This window comes from Tyto alba, unplaced genomic scaffold, assembly GCF_018691265.1.
Source record: "Tyto alba isolate M040663 unplaced genomic scaffold, T.alba_DEE_v4.0 Super-Scaffold_23, whole genome shotgun sequence".
Lineage (NCBI taxonomy): Eukaryota > Metazoa > Chordata > Aves > Strigiformes > Tytonidae > Tyto > Tyto alba.
The window spans coordinates 30,816,884-30,833,586 of record NW_024881297.1 but is presented as its reverse complement, the minus strand read 5'-3'; the positions used below and the strand labels follow the sequence as shown (position 1 = coordinate 30,833,586).

Genomic DNA, 16,703 nt, shown 5'->3' with positions numbered 1-16,703 from the left:
TCCCTGATGTAGGACACGGAGCCTTCCTCCACCTTGTGCTCCCAGCCCAGAAGAACGGGCCGGCCGGTGGGCACGCAGGTTGGTCTGTGCTGGTTCCAGTCATCGCCACTGATCATCGTGCCCCCGCGTGTCACCCCAGCACCTGCGGCAAGCGGCATGCTGGGAACCCCCCATGAAGCAAGCAGGGCAGCAGCACTGGGGATGCCAGGGCACTGGGGATAGACTGGGGGGGCCAAGGGGTGCTCAAAGCCATGAGGCCACAGGAGTCCCCAGGGGGGTGCCGAGGAGCAGGACCGTGGGGGGCTGAAGGTGCCCAAGGGAGCAGAGCAGGACTGGGGGCACCAGCTGCCCCCCACCTTTTGTCAGCCTCCCCCTGCACCACCCCCCCCGCCCTATTAATCCTGGTGTCTGGGGCAGGAGGCGAAAGCAGCGACCCCAAAACGCCTTCGAGCAACCGCAGCTAAAAGGCTGATCCCCAGCGGAGGGGGGCCGGGAGGCAGCATCCAGGGAGGGCCCTGCAGCTGAAAGGGGGGGCAGCACCCGGGCAGCCGGACACCTCCTCCAGCCGTACCCCCCCACCCCCGGCACCCCCAGGCTGTGCCTCTGCTCCCTGCAGTGACACACACGGGACCTCCCCTCAGAACGCGTTCAGGGTGAGGGGCACAGGGGTGGCATAGTCACCGCAGCCCCCCCGCACTTTGAAGGTGGAGGGGGAGGCGCAGAGGGCCGAGCCCCCAGCAGGATGGGGGTCACATCGCCCGGAGCGGGTGCGGGGAGGGGGGCAGGTCCCCCCCGTGGGTGGGGGGGGCCAGGCGCCCGCGGAGCGGCTGCGGGGACGGCGCCTGCGCTCAAGCCGGGGGCGGCACCGGTCCCCGGTTCCCGGCTCCGCGGTGCCCGCTTCCGGCCGCTCGCCCCCGCCCCCACCCCAGCCTTCCCCGTCGCCGCGGGCGCTTTAAGACGGGGCGGGGCCGGTTTCCAGCTGTTGCATCATCCTCCCGCGTGACTCACGGCAGGGCGGGGCGGGGCGGGGGCAGCCAACTCCCCTTCCCTCCCCCCCCTCCTCCCCCCGCTCTCATTGGCTCCCGCCGCCCCGCGCGTCACGGCGCGGTGGGCGCCCGTTGGCTGCGGCCGGCGCGAGCGTTGCGTCAGGCGGGGACCCTTAAAAGGGGCGCGGGGCGGCGGCGGCGCGGAGCGGCGGGGGACGATGCGGGCGAGGATGAGCGGGGGGCAGCGCTGGGGCCGGGGCCGCGAGGAGCCGGGGCCGCCGAGGAGGGTGCGCGGGGGGGGGCCAGGAGGGAGAGTCCTCCCTACCAGCGCGGGGCAGGCGGCGCGCTGCTCCCCGTACATCGCCCCGGAGCTGGGGCCCCGGGGGACACCCCCCCCCCCCCCGCCTGACCCTGCCCATCTCCCTCCCCAGGCATCCAGGAGAAAGTGCGACCTAATCGACCACCACACCTGAGAGCAGGTAAGGAGGGGGCACCCTGGGGCTCCCCGCACCCGCAGCGCCCCGGAGCTGGGGGGTCCTGCCCTGACTTACACGAACACAACCCCCCCCCCCCCCAAACCCCCAGCCCCACACTGGCCCGGAGGTGACAATGGCAGCCGGGGGGCTGCCCGCGGGAGGGCCTGGCTGGGAGCTGGAGGCTTGGTACCAGGATCTGCAGGAGGTGCTGGCAGCAGCAGAGCCCGGTGGACCCCCCCCACCCTGGGGGGCCGAGCAGGTGAGCTGAGCGGCTGGCAACGCCCCCCTGAGTGGCGGGGGGGGGGGCGCAGAGCACACATCACCCGCGGCTGGTTGCTCCTCTCTCCCTGCAGGCAGAGCTGGCCCCGCCGTGGGGCACAGAGGGGGCTGGTGGTGGCCCAGAGGGCTGTGAGCTGGACGCTGCCCTGGCTGCTGAGCTGCTGGAGCTGCTGGGGCCAGAGAGCGCAGCCCCCCCGGGTCTGCCCAGCTCAGCCCCCAGCAGCAGCCCCCCACCCCAGCTGGGTGCCAAGGAGGATGAGGTAGGAGCAGGTGCGGGGCGCGGGGCGAAGAGGAAGAGGTGCAGCAGTGCAGCGGCCAGCAGAGAGCTGGCCAAGCGCCGGGAGCGAGCCAATGAGCAGCGGGTGCTCGAGCTGACGGCCCACAACGAGCAGCTGCGGGAGGAGATCCGGCAGCTCAGCACCGAGGTGGAGCGCACCCGGGCCGCCCTCATCAACCGCATTGTGAACCTCCGCCGGGCATAGCTGCTCCCCTCCCTGCCCCGGGACGGCCATGAACTGGAGGGGCACTGCCCCACTTGCACAGACTAATGCTGTGGGGAGGGTGCCACTTCCATACGCGACTGTACAGTTTTTGCATTTTATTACACACATGTAACCGCCAGCCAGCACAGCCCAGTCTGGTCTCTGGGTAGAACTGGGGCTGCTCCCCAGCACCGGGGAGCCAGGGGCTACTTCTTCCGCTTCCCCTTGGGCACAGGGATGTCGGGGCATTTGCCTTCTGCTAGCGCCAGCTGCTTCTTCAGCTCCAGCAGCTTGGCCACTTCTGCGTCAACCTGAGCCTTCTCTGCCTTGTTGGCCTTCAGCTGCCTAACGTGGTTGCCCTGGGATGGCGGGGGGTGTGATGTGATAAGAGCTTGGGGAGGTAAGGACCAGATAGGGCCAGCTCCCCTGCCCCTCTCACCTGCTTGGCTACCTCCTCTGTCAGCTCCTGGATCAGCTGGGGGTCACCCAAAGCCACGGGGGTCGCTGGGGCTGGAGGGGGCTCTGAGGGTGGAGGGTTCTCTTTGGCCTGTGGAAGGACAGAAATGGGCATGAGCCCTGGTCCCAGCCCCGAGACAGAGCTTTGCACCCAAACCCCTCATGCTGGGGAGGGGTGAGGTGCTGCAGCACCCCCGAGGCAGGGCCAGGGAATTCTGCTGGGCTCTACAGCAAGGTCTTTGGGAGAAGAGGGACAGAAAGCAGAGATCTCCAAGACAGAGGAGCTGCAGGGGCGTGCTGACGCCCTGACTCACCTGCCCTCCCCCGAAGCGCTTGCGCAGGGCTTCAACCTGGTCATTCTCCAGCTTCTGGAAAAGGGGGCTCACCTGGAGCCAGGAAGAAGGGTCACCCATGCAGGAGCCAGCACCCCCCATCCCACCAACGTGCTGTCCTGGGGGTGCACAGCCTGCCCTCCCTTCCCTCCCCCACCACCTACAGTGCCCACACGATGCCCGGGCAGCAGGGTGCAGGTGAAGTTGTGGCTCAGGACAAAGCAGTCGGGGGGGATGCAGAGCTGCTCCTGGATGGCCAAGCTGATGCTGGGCATGTAGGGCTGCAACATAACGGCCAGCATTGAAGCCATGTTCACCGCCACACCAGTCACTGTGCCCGCGCGCTCCCTGTGGGGCAGGAAACCCTCTGTCAGTGCTGGCTCCCAGCCCTGTCCTGTCCTCCCCTGCACCCCCCAGTCTCCCTACCTGTCCTTTTCATCCCCCTTGATCCACTTCCAGGGCTCGTTCACCTGGATGTACTGGTTGCCATGGCGAGAGATGCCGAGGATACATCTCAGAGCATCACGGATGCTGGTGGGGGGTAGAAGCAGGACTGAGCGCCTGCTGTGGGTCAGCCTCTGCCCTCCAGCCCTCCTGACAAGTCAGCCCTGTTGCAGCCCCAGGGTTTCATTTACCCACCGGACTTTCTCCAGCAGCTGGTGGTACTGGCGCAGCTCCAGGGTGACACGGGCCAAGAGCCGCTTGTCATCAGGTGTCAGGACCATGTTGGGGACAGTGCCACCAAAGAACTTGCACACAAACATGCCAGCTCTGGGGAGAGAGACAGAGCAGGCATGAGCACAGCCTCCTAGGAACAGAGATGGCCCCTGCCACCACCAGAAGTGTCCCAGAACCTGTTGATGAAGTTGCCCAGGTTGTTCAGCAACTCCGAGTTGTTCTTGAGCATGAGGTCGCTCCAGGAGAAGGCACTGTCCTGCCCCTCAGGCCGCAGGTACAGCAGGTAGAAGCGCCAGATGTCCGCAGGGATGCCTGTGTCTTTGGCCATGTCCCCAAACACTCCCACACCCCGGCTCTTGGAAAACTTCCCATCCTCATAGTTCAGGTACTCTGGGGAGAGCAGGAGAGACCCCACCGTGGGGCCCAAGCATGGATCCAGCCTCTCCCAGGCAGGGAAGATCCCCACAACACAGATACCGTCAAAGCCTCGCACCAAGCTCAAAGGGGCTTCCGAGTAAAGGAGGGCAAATTCTGTGCCCATGTGGGACAGACTGGACTGTTTCCAGTACTGAGGGAAAACGGCAAAGTGTGGAGACCCCCCGATCCCTGATGACCCCTCAGTACCTGTAGCGATGAGATGGTTCACCAGGGTGTAGTTGTCATTGGCACCCAGGAGCGAGCAGGGGAATATGACGCTGTGGAATGGGACGTTGTCCTTGGCCATGAAGTTGTAGAGCTCAACCTGACAGGGAGAGGGAGGCATGGCGGGGCATCAGTGGATGCTGGCATCCAGCTCTGTCCCTACCTCCACCCTGCAGCAGCACCAGGTTCTTACCTGCTGTGGGTTCTTCCACCACCTCTCCCACTGCTCGGTGTAGTTGGCCGTGATGGACAAGTAGCCAATGGGAGCGTCAAACCACACGTAAAAAACCTGAGGGGAGAGCGATCCATGAGCAGGGGACCCCGAGGCAGGGCACCTGGGGACAGATGCTGCAACCGAGGGGCCAGGTGGGACTCACCTTGTCGCGGAAGCCATCAAGGGGCACGGGCGTGCCCCACTTCAAGTCACGGGTGATGCAGCGGGGTTTGAGCCCATCCCGGATCCAGGAGCGAGTGATGTAGCGAGCGTTGGCCGTCCAGTCCCCCGTGGCCCAGGACTGCTCCAGCCAGGGCTCCAGCCGCTCCTCCAGCTGTGGGGGAACACAGGGGGATGGTCTGTGGTAGCAGGGGGTCCCCCATCCCTTCCCCACTCCCCCAGGGATGAAGCCCACCTTGGGTAGGTCCAGGAAGAGGTGCTGGGTGGGTTTCACCACAGGGACACCCCTGCAGAGCTTGCACTGCGGATTCTGTCGGGAGAAAAAACATGGGTTGGAGGGAGTCCAGGATGAGGCTAGGTGTCCCAGGCAGAGCTGTGGAGTGTGGTTTGCGGGGTGGAGTGGTCCCCAAGGGACCCCTGTCCCACCTTCAGCTCCACAGCATTGATGAGTTTGCCACATTTATCACACTGGTCCCCCCGAGCCTCCACGTAGCTGCAGAAGGGGCAGGTGCCCTCCACGAAGCGGTCGGCCAGGAATCGCTGGCAGGCCTCGCATCGCAGCTGCTCTACAGTGTCTTGCAGCAGGAAACCATGGGCCAACAGGCGCTGGAAGATGTCCTGGGCAATCCTGGGACAGGAGAGGAAGAGGAGGGGGAGAGCTCCCATCAGCCAGGGAACCCTGGAGAGCCACAGAGCACCCTCAGCTGGGCACGCTGGGGTTCCCCCGAACATTCCCCAGCACGGGCCCCTCCATGTGAGCCCCTGGGAGACACAGCGCTCACGCGGTCTGGTGTGGCGTGGTGGTGCGGCCAAAGTAGTCGAAGGAGATGTTGAACCAGCGGTAGATGTCAGCATGGATGGCGTTGTACTTGTTGCAGATCTCTTGGGGCGTCAGCCCCTCTTCCACTGCCTTGGTCTCAGTGGCTGTGCCATACTCATCTGTGCCGCACACATACAGCGTGTTCCAGTTCCGCAGGCGGCAGTACCTGCAGGCAGGGGCCCGTGACACCCAGGTAGGTGCTGGGGGGGGGCAGGACAGCCCCCCCACGATGTTCTCTCGGCCCCAAGGAGCTTTCCTGCAGCCAGGTCTCACCTGGCAAAGGTGTCAGCACTGAGGACGCAGCCAATGATGTTGCCGAGGTGGGGCACGTTGTTCACATAGGGCAGAGCGCTGGTGATCAGGACATTCCTCCTGCCCTCCACGGGCAGCCTGGTACAGACAGGAGCAGTCAGAGCAGGCACAAAGAGCAACGGGGCCATCCCACCCCAGAACGATGTGGCACCAGCCTGGGAGCCCCTGCCAGGCCCCTCGGAGGTCTGGGACGGCCAGCCCTAGTGTCATCTTGGGACTCACACGGGTTTCTGAGGCTGCCAGGGCTTGGGCAGTGCCGCAGCACCACTGGGCCCAGGCATTCGCAGCAGCTTCGATTTCTTCCTCTGTCAGGGCACGCTCGGAACCTTCTTCTTCCTGCGGGGAAGGCTGGTGCCAGTGAGGGTCTGCACGCCTGCCACCACCAGCCCCCCAGAGGCCCATCCCTGGGCCAGGACTGAGCAGGGGGCCAGGGCTGCACCTCAGGCTCGTTACTGGTGGCTCTCTCCATGGCCAGGCAGGGCGGAGGCTGCTTCTGCAGGTAGGACTTGAACTCCAGCAACGCCTTGGGAATCAGAACGGAGTCAGCAGCTTTCCTGCAGGCCTCAGAGACTGTCATGCTCTGGAACCAGGTACTGAGTGCCTGCAGCCCACCTTGGGGGGCGGGGGAGAGCAGCATGAATCTCACAGCCGTAGAAACACAAGGAATGCTCCCCCCCTCAGCACCCCCGTTTCGCTCTTACTTGGCAGGCTGGCCTCATCCTGGAGGACAGGGAACAAGGTGCCCCACACAACCACGTCCGCCACTGACTTGGCGTCCTGGGCCAGAGATGCGAGGTCAGGCCTTGGGGCAGCCCCAGCCCAGGCTGAGGGCTCTGCCTGCGGGCAGGCAGCAGCAAGCTCAGCTCCCCGGGGAGCGGGGATTCCCACGACTCACCCCACGGTTCCACTCACCCCAGCAAGGTAGGCAGTGCCTCTCCTGGACAAGTTCTGCTCTATGTGGGCCAGCAACCTCCCTAGGGCTCCCACCGTCTCCAGCGCCTTCTTGCCGTGCACCAGCTGGGCGTACAGGGCGGCGGAGGCCGCAGGCTGGGAGCAGACAGAGGCGGAAAGGGATCGGGCAGGCCGCTGGCGGGGGGGGGGCGTGGAAGGGGACACACGCCGTACCCACCTGCAGCTCAGTGGCCTCCCACTCCAGCCACTGGTTGGTGAGGTCGGTGGGCTCGTCCCCGTGGGCCAGGAAGAAGAACCTCGGGGAGGCGGGGGAAGAAGGGGTGAGGCGTTGGGGCGGAGGAGTCCCGGCGGTGCGGGGCTCCGCGGTCGGTACTCACTGGCAGATGGCGTTGGGGGAGAAGAGGGCGGTGCCGCTGTCCAGCTCCAGGACGGGCACCCACGGGCCGCGGGGCCGTCTCGCCGGGGCCGGGGGGTCCCCCTCAGCGGAAGGGCCACCCCAAACCAGCTGCACCGGGGCGGCGGCGGCCCCGGCGGCCGCCAGCACCTTGAGCGCGGCGGGGCCGCCCGCCGCCACCCGCAGCCGCATGGCCGCGTCCCGGCCCGCCGCGCAACTCTCGCGAGAGCGGCGGTCGCCGCGGCGACGCGGGAGCCGGCCCGCCGGGGTCCCGCCGCGGAGCCGGGCCGTGATGTCACGGAGCGGCTGTGTGGCGTCACACCATCTGCCCCTGCCGCCCGTCCCGCCCCGGAGCGCGGCGAGGATCCGGACATCCCGTCCCGTCACATGGCCGGGGGGGGGGGGGGGGGGGTGTCGCCGCCCCGCCGCCCCGGCACCAGCAGGTAGGTGGGGGGCAGCGGGGGGGGTCCCGCTGGGCTGGACCGGGGGGTCCCTGCTGGCACAGCCCGGTGAGCCGCAACACCCCCCCCCCCCCCCCCCCCGCCGGTGCTCAGGCACCGGTGGGAGAGAAAGCGCAGGGGAGCAGGGACGGGGGGAGGGACACACACAGCCGCGGGCTGGGGTGCTGCCCCCGCGGCAAAGCTGATGTGCAACCCCCGCGCAGGGTGAGTACCCCGGTTGCTCCCGCCTCACCCCCCCTCCTGCCTCCCCCCGGCAGCACGGAGCAGGCGGAGCCGAAAGACCCTGGGGGCTGAGCGGGGCCGCGGGCTCTGAGCCCTGCACTCATCAGTGCTCGGGTGGGGGGGGCAGGCAGGACCCTGGCACCCTCTGCCGACACCGCATGGCAGCCCCTTGCCCCCCCCCTCCCCCCCCCCCCAGCATCAGCTCCTGTCCACCGGCCCCGCGACACAGGCGCTGAGCATCCCCAGCTGCGGGTCAAGTGTGGGGGCTATGGGGCTGGGGCTGCTGATCTGGGTGCGTGGGGCTGGGGGGCTGAGGAGCAGGGAGTATGGTGTGGGGGGACTGGGGAGCGGGGAGTATGGAGGGGGGGGAGGCTGGGGGGACCTTGGGATGGGGACCAAGGGTCTGGGAGCCCCAGGGCTGTAGGGTTGTGGGACATGGACCAGGGGCTGGGGGGGCTGCAGGGCGGTGATGTGAGGACCGGGAGACTGGGGGCCATGGAGCTGAGGCCCCCAGCACCACCCCCCAGCCCCATGCCGTGTGGCGCTAGGAAGCCGCAGACTCGCTGCTTCCTGCTGCATCAGCTACTGGATTTCCTGCAGGTCCTCGAGCCTCGGCTGCCCCAGCACCCCAGTCCCTTTGCTCCCCCATACCCAGGGGCCAGGCCTTGGCTCCCCCAGCACCAGGAACTGGAGCAGGACCCTCCAGTGCTTTTGGGCAGGATTACCATGGAGCATTGCCGTGGTTGGGGGGGAATCCATGGCTGTGGGGCACAGCCTGGCCGTGGGGCTCGTTCTATCTGTGGAGCACAGCCTGGGGTATGGGCAAAGCTGGGCCACGGGGCATTGCCGTGGGGACACAGCCTGGCCGTGGGGCATAACGCTGCCCAATGAGTCCCGGGTCCCTGCTGCCACCCATGGCACCACTCCGCCCCATTCCACCACAGCCCATGGCCTGACTCCCACTGCCGTGCCCTGCAGATGGCGAGAGCCCGGCTGTAGTGCCCGGGCGTCCCGAGCGGGGTGAGGATGTTGGCAGGGCGGTGGCGGCTGGAGGGGCGGCGGTGGCGGCGCGCCGAGCCAGCCGTGGTGCTCCGCGCCCTCTACGACTACACATACCGTGCGGAGGACGGGCGGCATGTGGCCATGTCTGCTGGCGAGCAGTTCCTGCTGCTCCACAAAGCCAACGAGGACTGGTGGCAGGTGAGACGGGCCAGCGAGCCGCGCTGGGCTCGGCCCTTCTTCGTGCCTGCTACCTATGTGGCCGAGCTGGAGCCTAGTGACACTGAGAGATGGAGCACGCTACTCCCCAGCCAGCCCGCGGGCACAGGTGAGCAGGGCAGGGGGCACAGGGGGGCAGGACACTGGGAGAATGGAGCTGTGTGGCACTGAGGTAGGGGCAAAGGGTTGGGGGGCATAGGATGACGGGGCATACCACCGGGAGCCCTGGGCTGTGGATCTGGGTGCACAAGGCCGGGGAAAGATCGGGACTGCAGGGCTGGGGGCACTACGGGCACAGGATATGGGGGCACTGGGGGGGGACAGGGCTGGAGGACCCTTTTTGCTGGGAGACACCCATGAGGGACAATGGGGGCCAAAGGGCTGGGAGCGCAGGAGGTGGAAGGAGCACAGGGCTGCAGGCACTGGGAGACACTGGGGACTTGGGTCTGGGGGCACGGGGGGGGACTGGTGGCAGGGGAACACTGTGGAGAACAAAGTTTTGGCCCAGGGGTGGGAGTCTCTGCCCCCCCACCTGCAACCCAGAGTGTCATTTTGGGTTGGCGGGTACCCTCCTCGCTTCCCCCCTCCAGGCCGGCCGCTGCAGTACTGCTCGCTGGAAGACCTGTGTGGCCCACCCCCAGCCCCCCCTGAGGGGGCCAGGCTGACCCCCCCACACGCCCTGGGCCGCTGTATCAGCACCAGCCAGTTGGCAGAGGGGGCCTTGCCGCGGTGCCAGTCCCAGCAGGAGCCACTGGCCCCAGGGACTGGGGTGAGTGGTGGCCCCCAGAGGACACCCTGTGCCCCCAGCCCCGTTCCCCTCTGAGCCCCTCGCTGGTGCTTCCCACCCCTGCACACCCCCCAGCCCAGCACCCTCCTTCCCTCAACCGACATCTCCAACCTGCGTCCCCTCCCTGCACCCCTGCATCCCCCCCTCTACCCTCTTTGCCCCCAACCTCGCCCACTTGCACCCCCCCCTGCATCGCTTGCCTGCAACCCCTGCACCCCCCAACCTCGTGCCCATGCACCACCAACCTGCACCCTCCCAACTTCGCCCGCCTGCGTGGCCCATCTGCACTCCCCAACCTCACCCTCCTGCATACCCCCCACCTCGCCCCCTGCATCGTCCACCTGCATCCCAACTTCTCCTCTGCATCACCCACCTGCACCCTCCACCTCGCTCCCCCCTGCATCACTCCCCGGTACTCCCAACTGTACCCCCGCTGCTTTTGCCTCCCGGCACCCCCCAACCTCGCACACCGGCTCCGCTCTCTCTGCACCCCCATGCACCCCAACACCCTCCAACCACGCCCTCGTGCCGCTGCTTCCTCATCGCCGTGGGGCAGCGGAAGAAGTGGGGGGGGGGGGGGGGGGCAGTGGAGTCGGAGGGGGCTGGGGGCGGCCAGTGCTGCGCGACTGCGGGCGGTAGGTGGGAGCAGGGCACCAGACCCCGGGGAGCACTGGGGGGGGGGGGGGGGGGGGGGGAGGCGCTGCGGCTGCTGGAGGGGCCGGTGGGTGGGACACAGAGTGGCAAACAGCTCCGGGGAAGCGATTGCAAAACCCTGATCCGGGCTCGGCAGAGCAGGGGATCACTGCTGCGGGGGCAGGGGGGGGCCCACAGGGCAAGGGGGCACTGCTGGGGGGCCTGGGGATCACTGCTGGGGGGGCCAGGGGTGCATCCGAGGGTGGCCTGGAGGGCCCAGCGTGGGGCTGGGTTGTGTCCACATGCCTCCACCCCAGTTTAGGATCTGTTCCCCCAGTCGCCCCCCCCGGGAGCTGCCATGATCTACTGCAACCTGGAGGAGCTGCAGCGGGCAGGGGGCCAGGCTGAGCCCCCACTGCCGGCTGGGCCCCCCCTGCAGGTTTTGGGGACCTGGGAGCGTCACCTGGACCCCACCACTGGTCGCTGCTTCTTCTACAACCCCCAGACAGGCACGAGCTCCTGGAAACCCCCTCGGCGGCAGCGGGAGGCGGTAGTCATGGAGGTCAGCAGCGGGGGGTACCGGGGCCCTGCCAGCTGGGTCTACACCCCCCCATCTCTCCCTGCCCCCCCATGTCCCCACGCTTCCCCACCAGCATTCATCCCACTGTCCCCCATACTCCCCATGCCCCGCCATGCCAATGCCCGTGCATTGTGCTCCCCAATGTCCACCTCATCCTCCTCATGCCTCCCCAGGGGCCCCCATGACTCCTCAATTCTCCCAAATTATCCCCCCAATATCTTCCCTCCCACAGCCTCCCTGTGGCCCCACCACTGCCCCCTCTGACTCCTCCCGTGCCCTCCAGGTCCCTCTCACTGCCCCCCCCTTGACTCTGGCACAGCCCTGATGGCAATTAGTGCCAGTGCTAATTGCTGGGTGGGGCCCAGTCCTGGAGGTCCTGGCCATGCTGTCCCCTGATACTGACCCCCGGCCCCTGTCTCCCCTATAGGGCCTGCCCCCCTCTGCCGACACCCCCCGGACCATGAGACACTGGAGCTTCAGGGGTGCTGGGGACCCCGGTGACACCGTGAGCTGGGAGACGGCGGCGGGAGGGGGCCGGAGAGGAGGAAGGATAGGGGGGCACTGGGTGGTGTGAGAGGGGGGCAAGGCATGTCTGGATAACAGGGGGCATGGGGAAGGGGATGGGGGAGCACCAGGGAGGGCCCTGGCTGTGCCCCCCCACACTGTCCCCCAACAGCAGCTGAGCCACAGCCAGACCCTCGCCCACCACAGCCCAGAGGACCGGGCAGCTGCCCCCCAGCCCTCCCTGGCCCCCGCTAAGCCCCTGCCCTGCACCCCTGCCCTGCCCACTGTGAGTTACTCTGGGGTCAAGGGGTGCTGGGGATGTCGGGGGTGCTGGGGGGGACGGGGGGCAGCACTGTCCCTTGTCCTCGCAGGAGGTGCAGAAGGCCGGGCAGCTCAACAGGACCAAGATCGCTGAGGGGGGCAGGAAGCTCAGGTGGGGGCTGGGGTCACGGGGGGTGGGGGGGTCCTGGTGCAGGGGGCTGTGTCAGGCTGGGGTCCCTGGGCGGGGGGGGCTCCTGGTGCAGAGGACTGTGCCAGACTGGAGTTCCCAGGGGTGAGGAGGGTGTCCTGGTGCAGGGAGCTGTGCCAGACTGGGATCCCCGGGGGTGGGGGGGTTCTGGTGAAGGGGGCTGTGCAAGTTTGGAGTCCCAGCAGGGGCTGTGCCAGGCTTGGGGAGGTCCGCACTGAAGCAGGGGGTCTCTGCCTCTCTGGGGTCCATGCCAGGCTTGAGACAGGGGTCCCCACTTGAGCAGGGGGTTTCTGCAAAGCTCAGGGGGCCATGCCAGCCTGTAGGGTGGGAGTTTATGCTAGCGGGGCTGTGCCAGCTGGGGACAGGAATTGCAGCCGGGGGGGGCCATGCCAGCCTGGCCCATGGCTCTTCACAGCTGAGGGGCTCCAGACAAGCCATGTCCCTGGCCAACAAAGACGCTTTTGGATGTGCCAGGCTGGGGGCGAAGGGGCAGATCTGGGGTGCTGCCAGTGCCCAGATGGTGTCCAGGGCCTGCGCGGGGCTCTGTTGGGGTGGGGGCACCCAAACCTGCCCCCAGCCTTGGCTGGGGAGGGGTTGGGGGTGCTCCTCACCTGCTGCCCCCAGGAAGAGCTGGGGGGTCTCCTGGGTGGTGCTGGCCGGGAACAGCCTCATCTTCTACAAGGAACCCAAGGGGCTGGAACCCACTGCCTGGGTGAGTGGGGGGCATGGGGGTGGGCTGGGACAGTGAGGGACTGCTGGAGCATCGCGAGGTATGGGCGGGACAGTGGGGACAGCCGGGGGAGAGAACAGTGGAGGAATATGGGGTGCTGTGGAGAAACAAGGGGGACAGGGCACCCGTGATGCCCAGTGCCCCCACAGTGCCCTGCCACTAGCCGCCCTGAGAGCAGCGTGGACTTGCGGGGGGCTGTCCTGGATTGGGCCCGTGACCTCTCCAGCAAGAAAAATGTCATTCACGTGAGTGGGGTGGGACCCCGGGCTGGGGGTGTGGGGATGCCTAAAGTGTACAACCCTGGGGGCTCCAAAACCATCAGTGCATCACAGGGATCCCCCTAAATGCAGCCTGCGGAGAAGGGGACCCCACAGCCCAGTGTGTACAGGAACCCCCAAAACAGGACAAAGAGGTGTCATTCTAACAGTCCCCTGGGGCATGGAGGGATGTGGCGTAGGGACCCCCCCTTAGCTTAGGGGCACCCCTTCCGCCCCCCACTGCGGGGGGAGCAGGGCACCCCTGCAGTGCCTGGGTCCCCATGGTCCCTGTGGGGGTCCCTGGAGGTCCGTGCCACCCCCCCCATCCTGCTGCCCCCTGCTGCCAGCTCCGCACTGTGACGGGTAACGAGTTCCTGCTGCAGTCGGACCAAGAGGCCACCATCCAGGAGTGGGCTCGGGCCATCTGTGGGGTCATCCGCTGGCTGGTGAGTGCCCGGGAGGAGCCGGGGTTGCCCCCCAGCTGCCCCCGGCCCCCTCAGCGTCCCCAGACTGTCCCTGTCCACCCCCCCCAGGACCTGGAGAACCCTGTGGACGCGCCCGTGGGGTGGCTGCGCCGGGGGGATGTCGAGGACCTGGAGAAGCTCAGCAGGGACGAGGATGAGGTGCCATGGGTCACGGAGGGGGCTGGGGATCCAGGTAGGGTTGGGGGGCAGCCGGGGGGGAGCTGGCCTCGGGGCTTCGTGAGGGTGATGGCACCCCAGGCCTGCCGTGTCCCCAGGGGCTGCCCGTGCCCCCGACCCCTCGGAGAAGAAGCGGGTGAAGAGCAAGCTGAGGCGCTTCATCGTCAAGCGGCCCCCGCTCCAGAGCCTGCAGGAGAAGGGGCTCATTCGAGGTGAGGGTCCCGGCTGTGGGACCTCCCCTCAAGTCCCACCACCCTCTTGGGGCCCCCCCAAACCTCCCCACATCCTCCCTCTGCCCCAGAGCGGGAGAGGAAGAGGGTGCCTGAGTGCTCCGTCGAGCCCAGGGGGTCCCTGCGCCCCATCCCCTCCAGTGTTCCTGCCCCCAGGCCCTGCGCTCCCACTGGTCCCAGTGTCCCTCCCGGGTCCCAGTATCTGTTCTTCTCCCCCAGTCCCAGAACCCCCTCCTGCAGTCCCCATGCTCCCAGTGGTCCCATTGCCTCCCAGTCCAGCATCATCCCTTCCTGGTCCAAGTATCTGTCCTTCCCCCTGTTTCCCAGTCCCAGAATCCCCTTCCTCAGTTCCTGTGCACCCACTGGTCCCAACGTCCCTCCCGGTCCCAGTTTCTGTCCTTCCCACCATCCCCCAGACCTGGAATCCCCTCCCTCAGTCCCTGTGTTCCCACTGGTCCCAGTGTGTCTCCCAGTCCAGCGTCCCTTCATAGTCCCAGTATCTGTCCTTCCCCCCTGTTCCCCAGTCCCAGAACCCCCTCTTTCAGTCCCGTGCTCCCACTGGTACCAGTGTCCCTACTGGCACCAGTATCTGTCCTTTCACCCAGTCCCCGAATCCCCTCCCCCAGTCCCTGGGCCTCCCAGTCCAGCATCATCCCTTCCTGGTCCCAGGATCTGTCCTTCCCCCTGTTTCCCAGTCCCAGAATCCCCTCCCTCGGTCCAAGTGCTCCCACCGGTCTCAGTGCCTCCCAGTCCAGCACCCCTTCCTGGTCCCAGTGGCCTCTCTCGGTCCCGATGTCCCCCATGCCCCCGCCGCTGCACCCCCAGTCACTCCCCAGTATTCCCCCCCCACTCTCTGGGCCCTCCCCACTGCCGGTTGCCCCCGCCACGTCCCGGTGCTTCCCCATCCCAGTTTCCCCCGCTGCCGTCTCCCAGACCAGGTGTTCGGGTGCCGCCTGGATGCCCTGTGCCAGCGGGAGAGCACCACGGTGCCACGATTCGTCCGGCTCTGCGTGGAGGCCATCGAGGAGCGAGGTGGGGTCCTGCGGGCCAGCGGGTACCCCCCCAGCCCCGACCTCCCCCACCACGGCTCCTTGTCCCCAGGCCTTGACGTCGACGGGATCTACCGGGTCAACGGGAACCTGTCCGTGATCCAGAAGCTGCGTTTCGCCGTGGACCGGGGTGAGGGGCCTGGGGCAGGCACGGGCTGGGGATGCTGGCGAGAAGACTGGGACCGGGCGGGGAGCATGTGCCTGGGAGGGGGGGAAGGTGGCTTCTCCCCCTGCGACGCCTCCTGCGTCCCTGCAGAGCGAGCTGTGACCTCGGACGGGCGCTACGTCTTCCCTGAGCGGCTGTGCCAAGGTCAGCCGGGGTAGCCGGGCAGGGGGTGGCCCCGGGGTGGCCCCGGCACCAGCTGACCCCCCCCTCGTTGCTGCCAGAGGAGCGGCTTAGCCTGGCAGAGCCCGAGTGGAGCGATGTCCACGTGCTGACCGGAGCCCTCAAGCTCTTCCTCCGGGAGCTGCCCGAGCCCCTGGTGCCGCACAGGCTCTTCCAGCCCTTCATCGAAGCCATCAGTAAGTGCGTGGCTGCAGTGCACCCCAGGGCACCCCCAGGCTGCGGGAGCCAGAGGGGGGCCTCTGCGGCTGACTGCTGCGGCTCCCCCCAGAGCTGCCAGACCCCCAGGAGCAGGTGGAGAGGGTGGCTGAGCTGGTGCAGAGCCTGCCCCCTGCCAACTATGCCACCCTGCGCTACCTCCTGGCTCACCTCTGCCGGTAAGGGGAGGGTGCTGCCAGGCGGGGGGTGTCTGGGGGTCTTGGGGGGATGCCCCACAGCTGGATGGGCCATGAGGTGCCCAGGGGTGGCTGGGGGCGGGGTGTCAGGTGGAGCTGGTACAGCAGGGGAGGCGGGGGGAGGATTGGGGCTTGGCAGGGTGATGGAGCCCTGGCACATGGAGCCTCTGGGTGATTCAGGGGGGACCGGGGCTGGATGAGGGATATGGGACCACTCCCCACCCTGCCAACCCCAGGGTGATGGAGCGGGGAGATGTCAACCGCATGACACGCCAGAACATCGGCATCGTGTTTGGGCCAACGCTGCTGCGGCCGGAGCGGGAGCCGGGCAGCCTGGCAGCGGGCATGGCCCAGCAGAACCAGGCCGTGGAGCTGCTGCTGGCACACTTTGAGCGCATCTTCCCCGCCCTCCCCTGAGCCTGGCCCCCCGCCCCCCAGCTCAGGTAGGGCTGCTCTGCCAGCCCTTGCCCCTTCCCACCCCCTCCCCGGCCTCCCTGCCCCATGTACCCCCCACCCTGCAGTAAAGAGACGCTGTCCCCGGGACCGCCAGCCCCTGCTGCGCTGCCCTGGGTGAGGGGTCTGCGCCTCCAAGAGCCTCTCCCTGCCTCCCCGAGAGCGTCGACCTCCAGGCAGCCCCCCCTGCACCCTTCCCCCTGCCTCCCACCATGCCTCACACGCCTCCCCAGGGCCAGCACAGCTCATCTAGTTCCACCAGTCACTAAACACGTATCCGTGGCCCTCAGCCCTCTGCCCCGGGAAGGGCCCCCAGCTCTGCTGACACTGCCAGTGCCAGGACAGGACCTGGCCATACCGGGGCTGGGGATCTCTCTGGGGGTGCCCCGGTGTGCCTGCACCCCCCCGCAGCCGCCACCAGCCCCTGCAGCTCCCAGGGTGGCCGGCCCCGCTGGGACTCCTGCCCCAGGACGCAATGGGCAGCGGGTATGGGGGCTGTCACAGTGCCCTGGCACCAGCACCGTCCCCCTGGGGCTCCCAGTGGCCCCCAGACCCTCCCTGTTCCCCC

General features: G+C 67.8%; 3 protein-coding genes across 10 annotated transcripts; 2 read left to right on the top strand and 1 right to left on the bottom strand.

The window, feature by feature from the left end:
• Positions 1 to 1,188: 1,188 nt before the first annotated feature.
• On the top strand, positions 1,189 to 2,362 carry LOC116964285 (DNA damage-inducible transcript 3 protein). The gene is made up of 4 exons (XM_042796930.1): positions 1,189 to 1,273; positions 1,418 to 1,465; positions 1,572 to 1,721; positions 1,816 to 2,362. Exons 3-4 carry the CDS (start codon positions 1,596 to 1,598, stop codon positions 2,221 to 2,223), a joined length of 534 nt encoding a protein of 177 aa, XP_042652864.1. The 5' UTR covers positions 1,189 to 1,273; positions 1,418 to 1,465; positions 1,572 to 1,595; the 3' UTR covers positions 2,224 to 2,362.
• Positions 2,325 to 7,461, bottom strand: MARS1 (methionyl-tRNA synthetase 1). The gene is given in 21 exon segments (XM_033003338.2): positions 2,325 to 2,582; positions 2,663 to 2,770; positions 2,994 to 3,065; positions 3,176 to 3,359; positions 3,438 to 3,542; positions 3,651 to 3,782; positions 3,866 to 4,079; positions 4,314 to 4,431; positions 4,525 to 4,620; positions 4,709 to 4,879; positions 4,961 to 5,035; positions 5,152 to 5,353; positions 5,508 to 5,711; positions 5,819 to 5,935; positions 6,080 to 6,123; positions 6,125 to 6,193; positions 6,297 to 6,469; positions 6,559 to 6,634; positions 6,770 to 6,904; positions 6,987 to 7,065; positions 7,147 to 7,461. Coding segments are annotated over 21 exon segments (2,736 nt in total). The 5' UTR covers positions 7,356 to 7,461; the 3' UTR covers positions 2,325 to 2,429.
• Positions 7,462 to 7,562: 101 nt separating this feature from the next.
• Positions 7,563 to 16,273, top strand: LOC116964286 (rho GTPase-activating protein 9-like). 8 transcript variants are annotated; one of them, XM_042796920.1, is made up of 18 exons: positions 7,563 to 7,606; positions 8,825 to 9,173; positions 9,655 to 9,833; positions 10,822 to 11,046; positions 11,492 to 11,569; positions 11,741 to 11,854; positions 11,940 to 12,001; positions 12,662 to 12,749; positions 12,917 to 13,012; positions 13,372 to 13,470; positions 13,558 to 13,681; positions 13,764 to 13,877; positions 14,829 to 14,927; positions 14,997 to 15,074; positions 15,201 to 15,254; positions 15,332 to 15,466; positions 15,559 to 15,664; positions 15,919 to 16,273. In XM_042796920.1, the coding sequence occupies exons 2-18, from the start codon at positions 8,873 to 8,875 to the stop codon at positions 16,097 to 16,099; spliced, it is 2,133 nt and encodes a 710-aa protein (XP_042652854.1). In that variant the 5' UTR covers positions 7,563 to 7,606; positions 8,825 to 8,872; the 3' UTR covers positions 16,100 to 16,273. The 8 variants fall into 8 exon arrangements, with proteins under 8 accessions (XP_042652854.1, XP_042652856.1, XP_042652855.1 ...); XM_042796922.1 differs by lacking the exon at positions 7,563 to 7,606 and adding an exon at positions 7,630 to 7,828; XM_042796921.1 differs by lacking the exon at positions 7,563 to 7,606 and adding an exon at positions 8,224 to 8,662.
• The last annotated feature ends 430 nt before the right edge of the window (positions 16,274 to 16,703 follow it).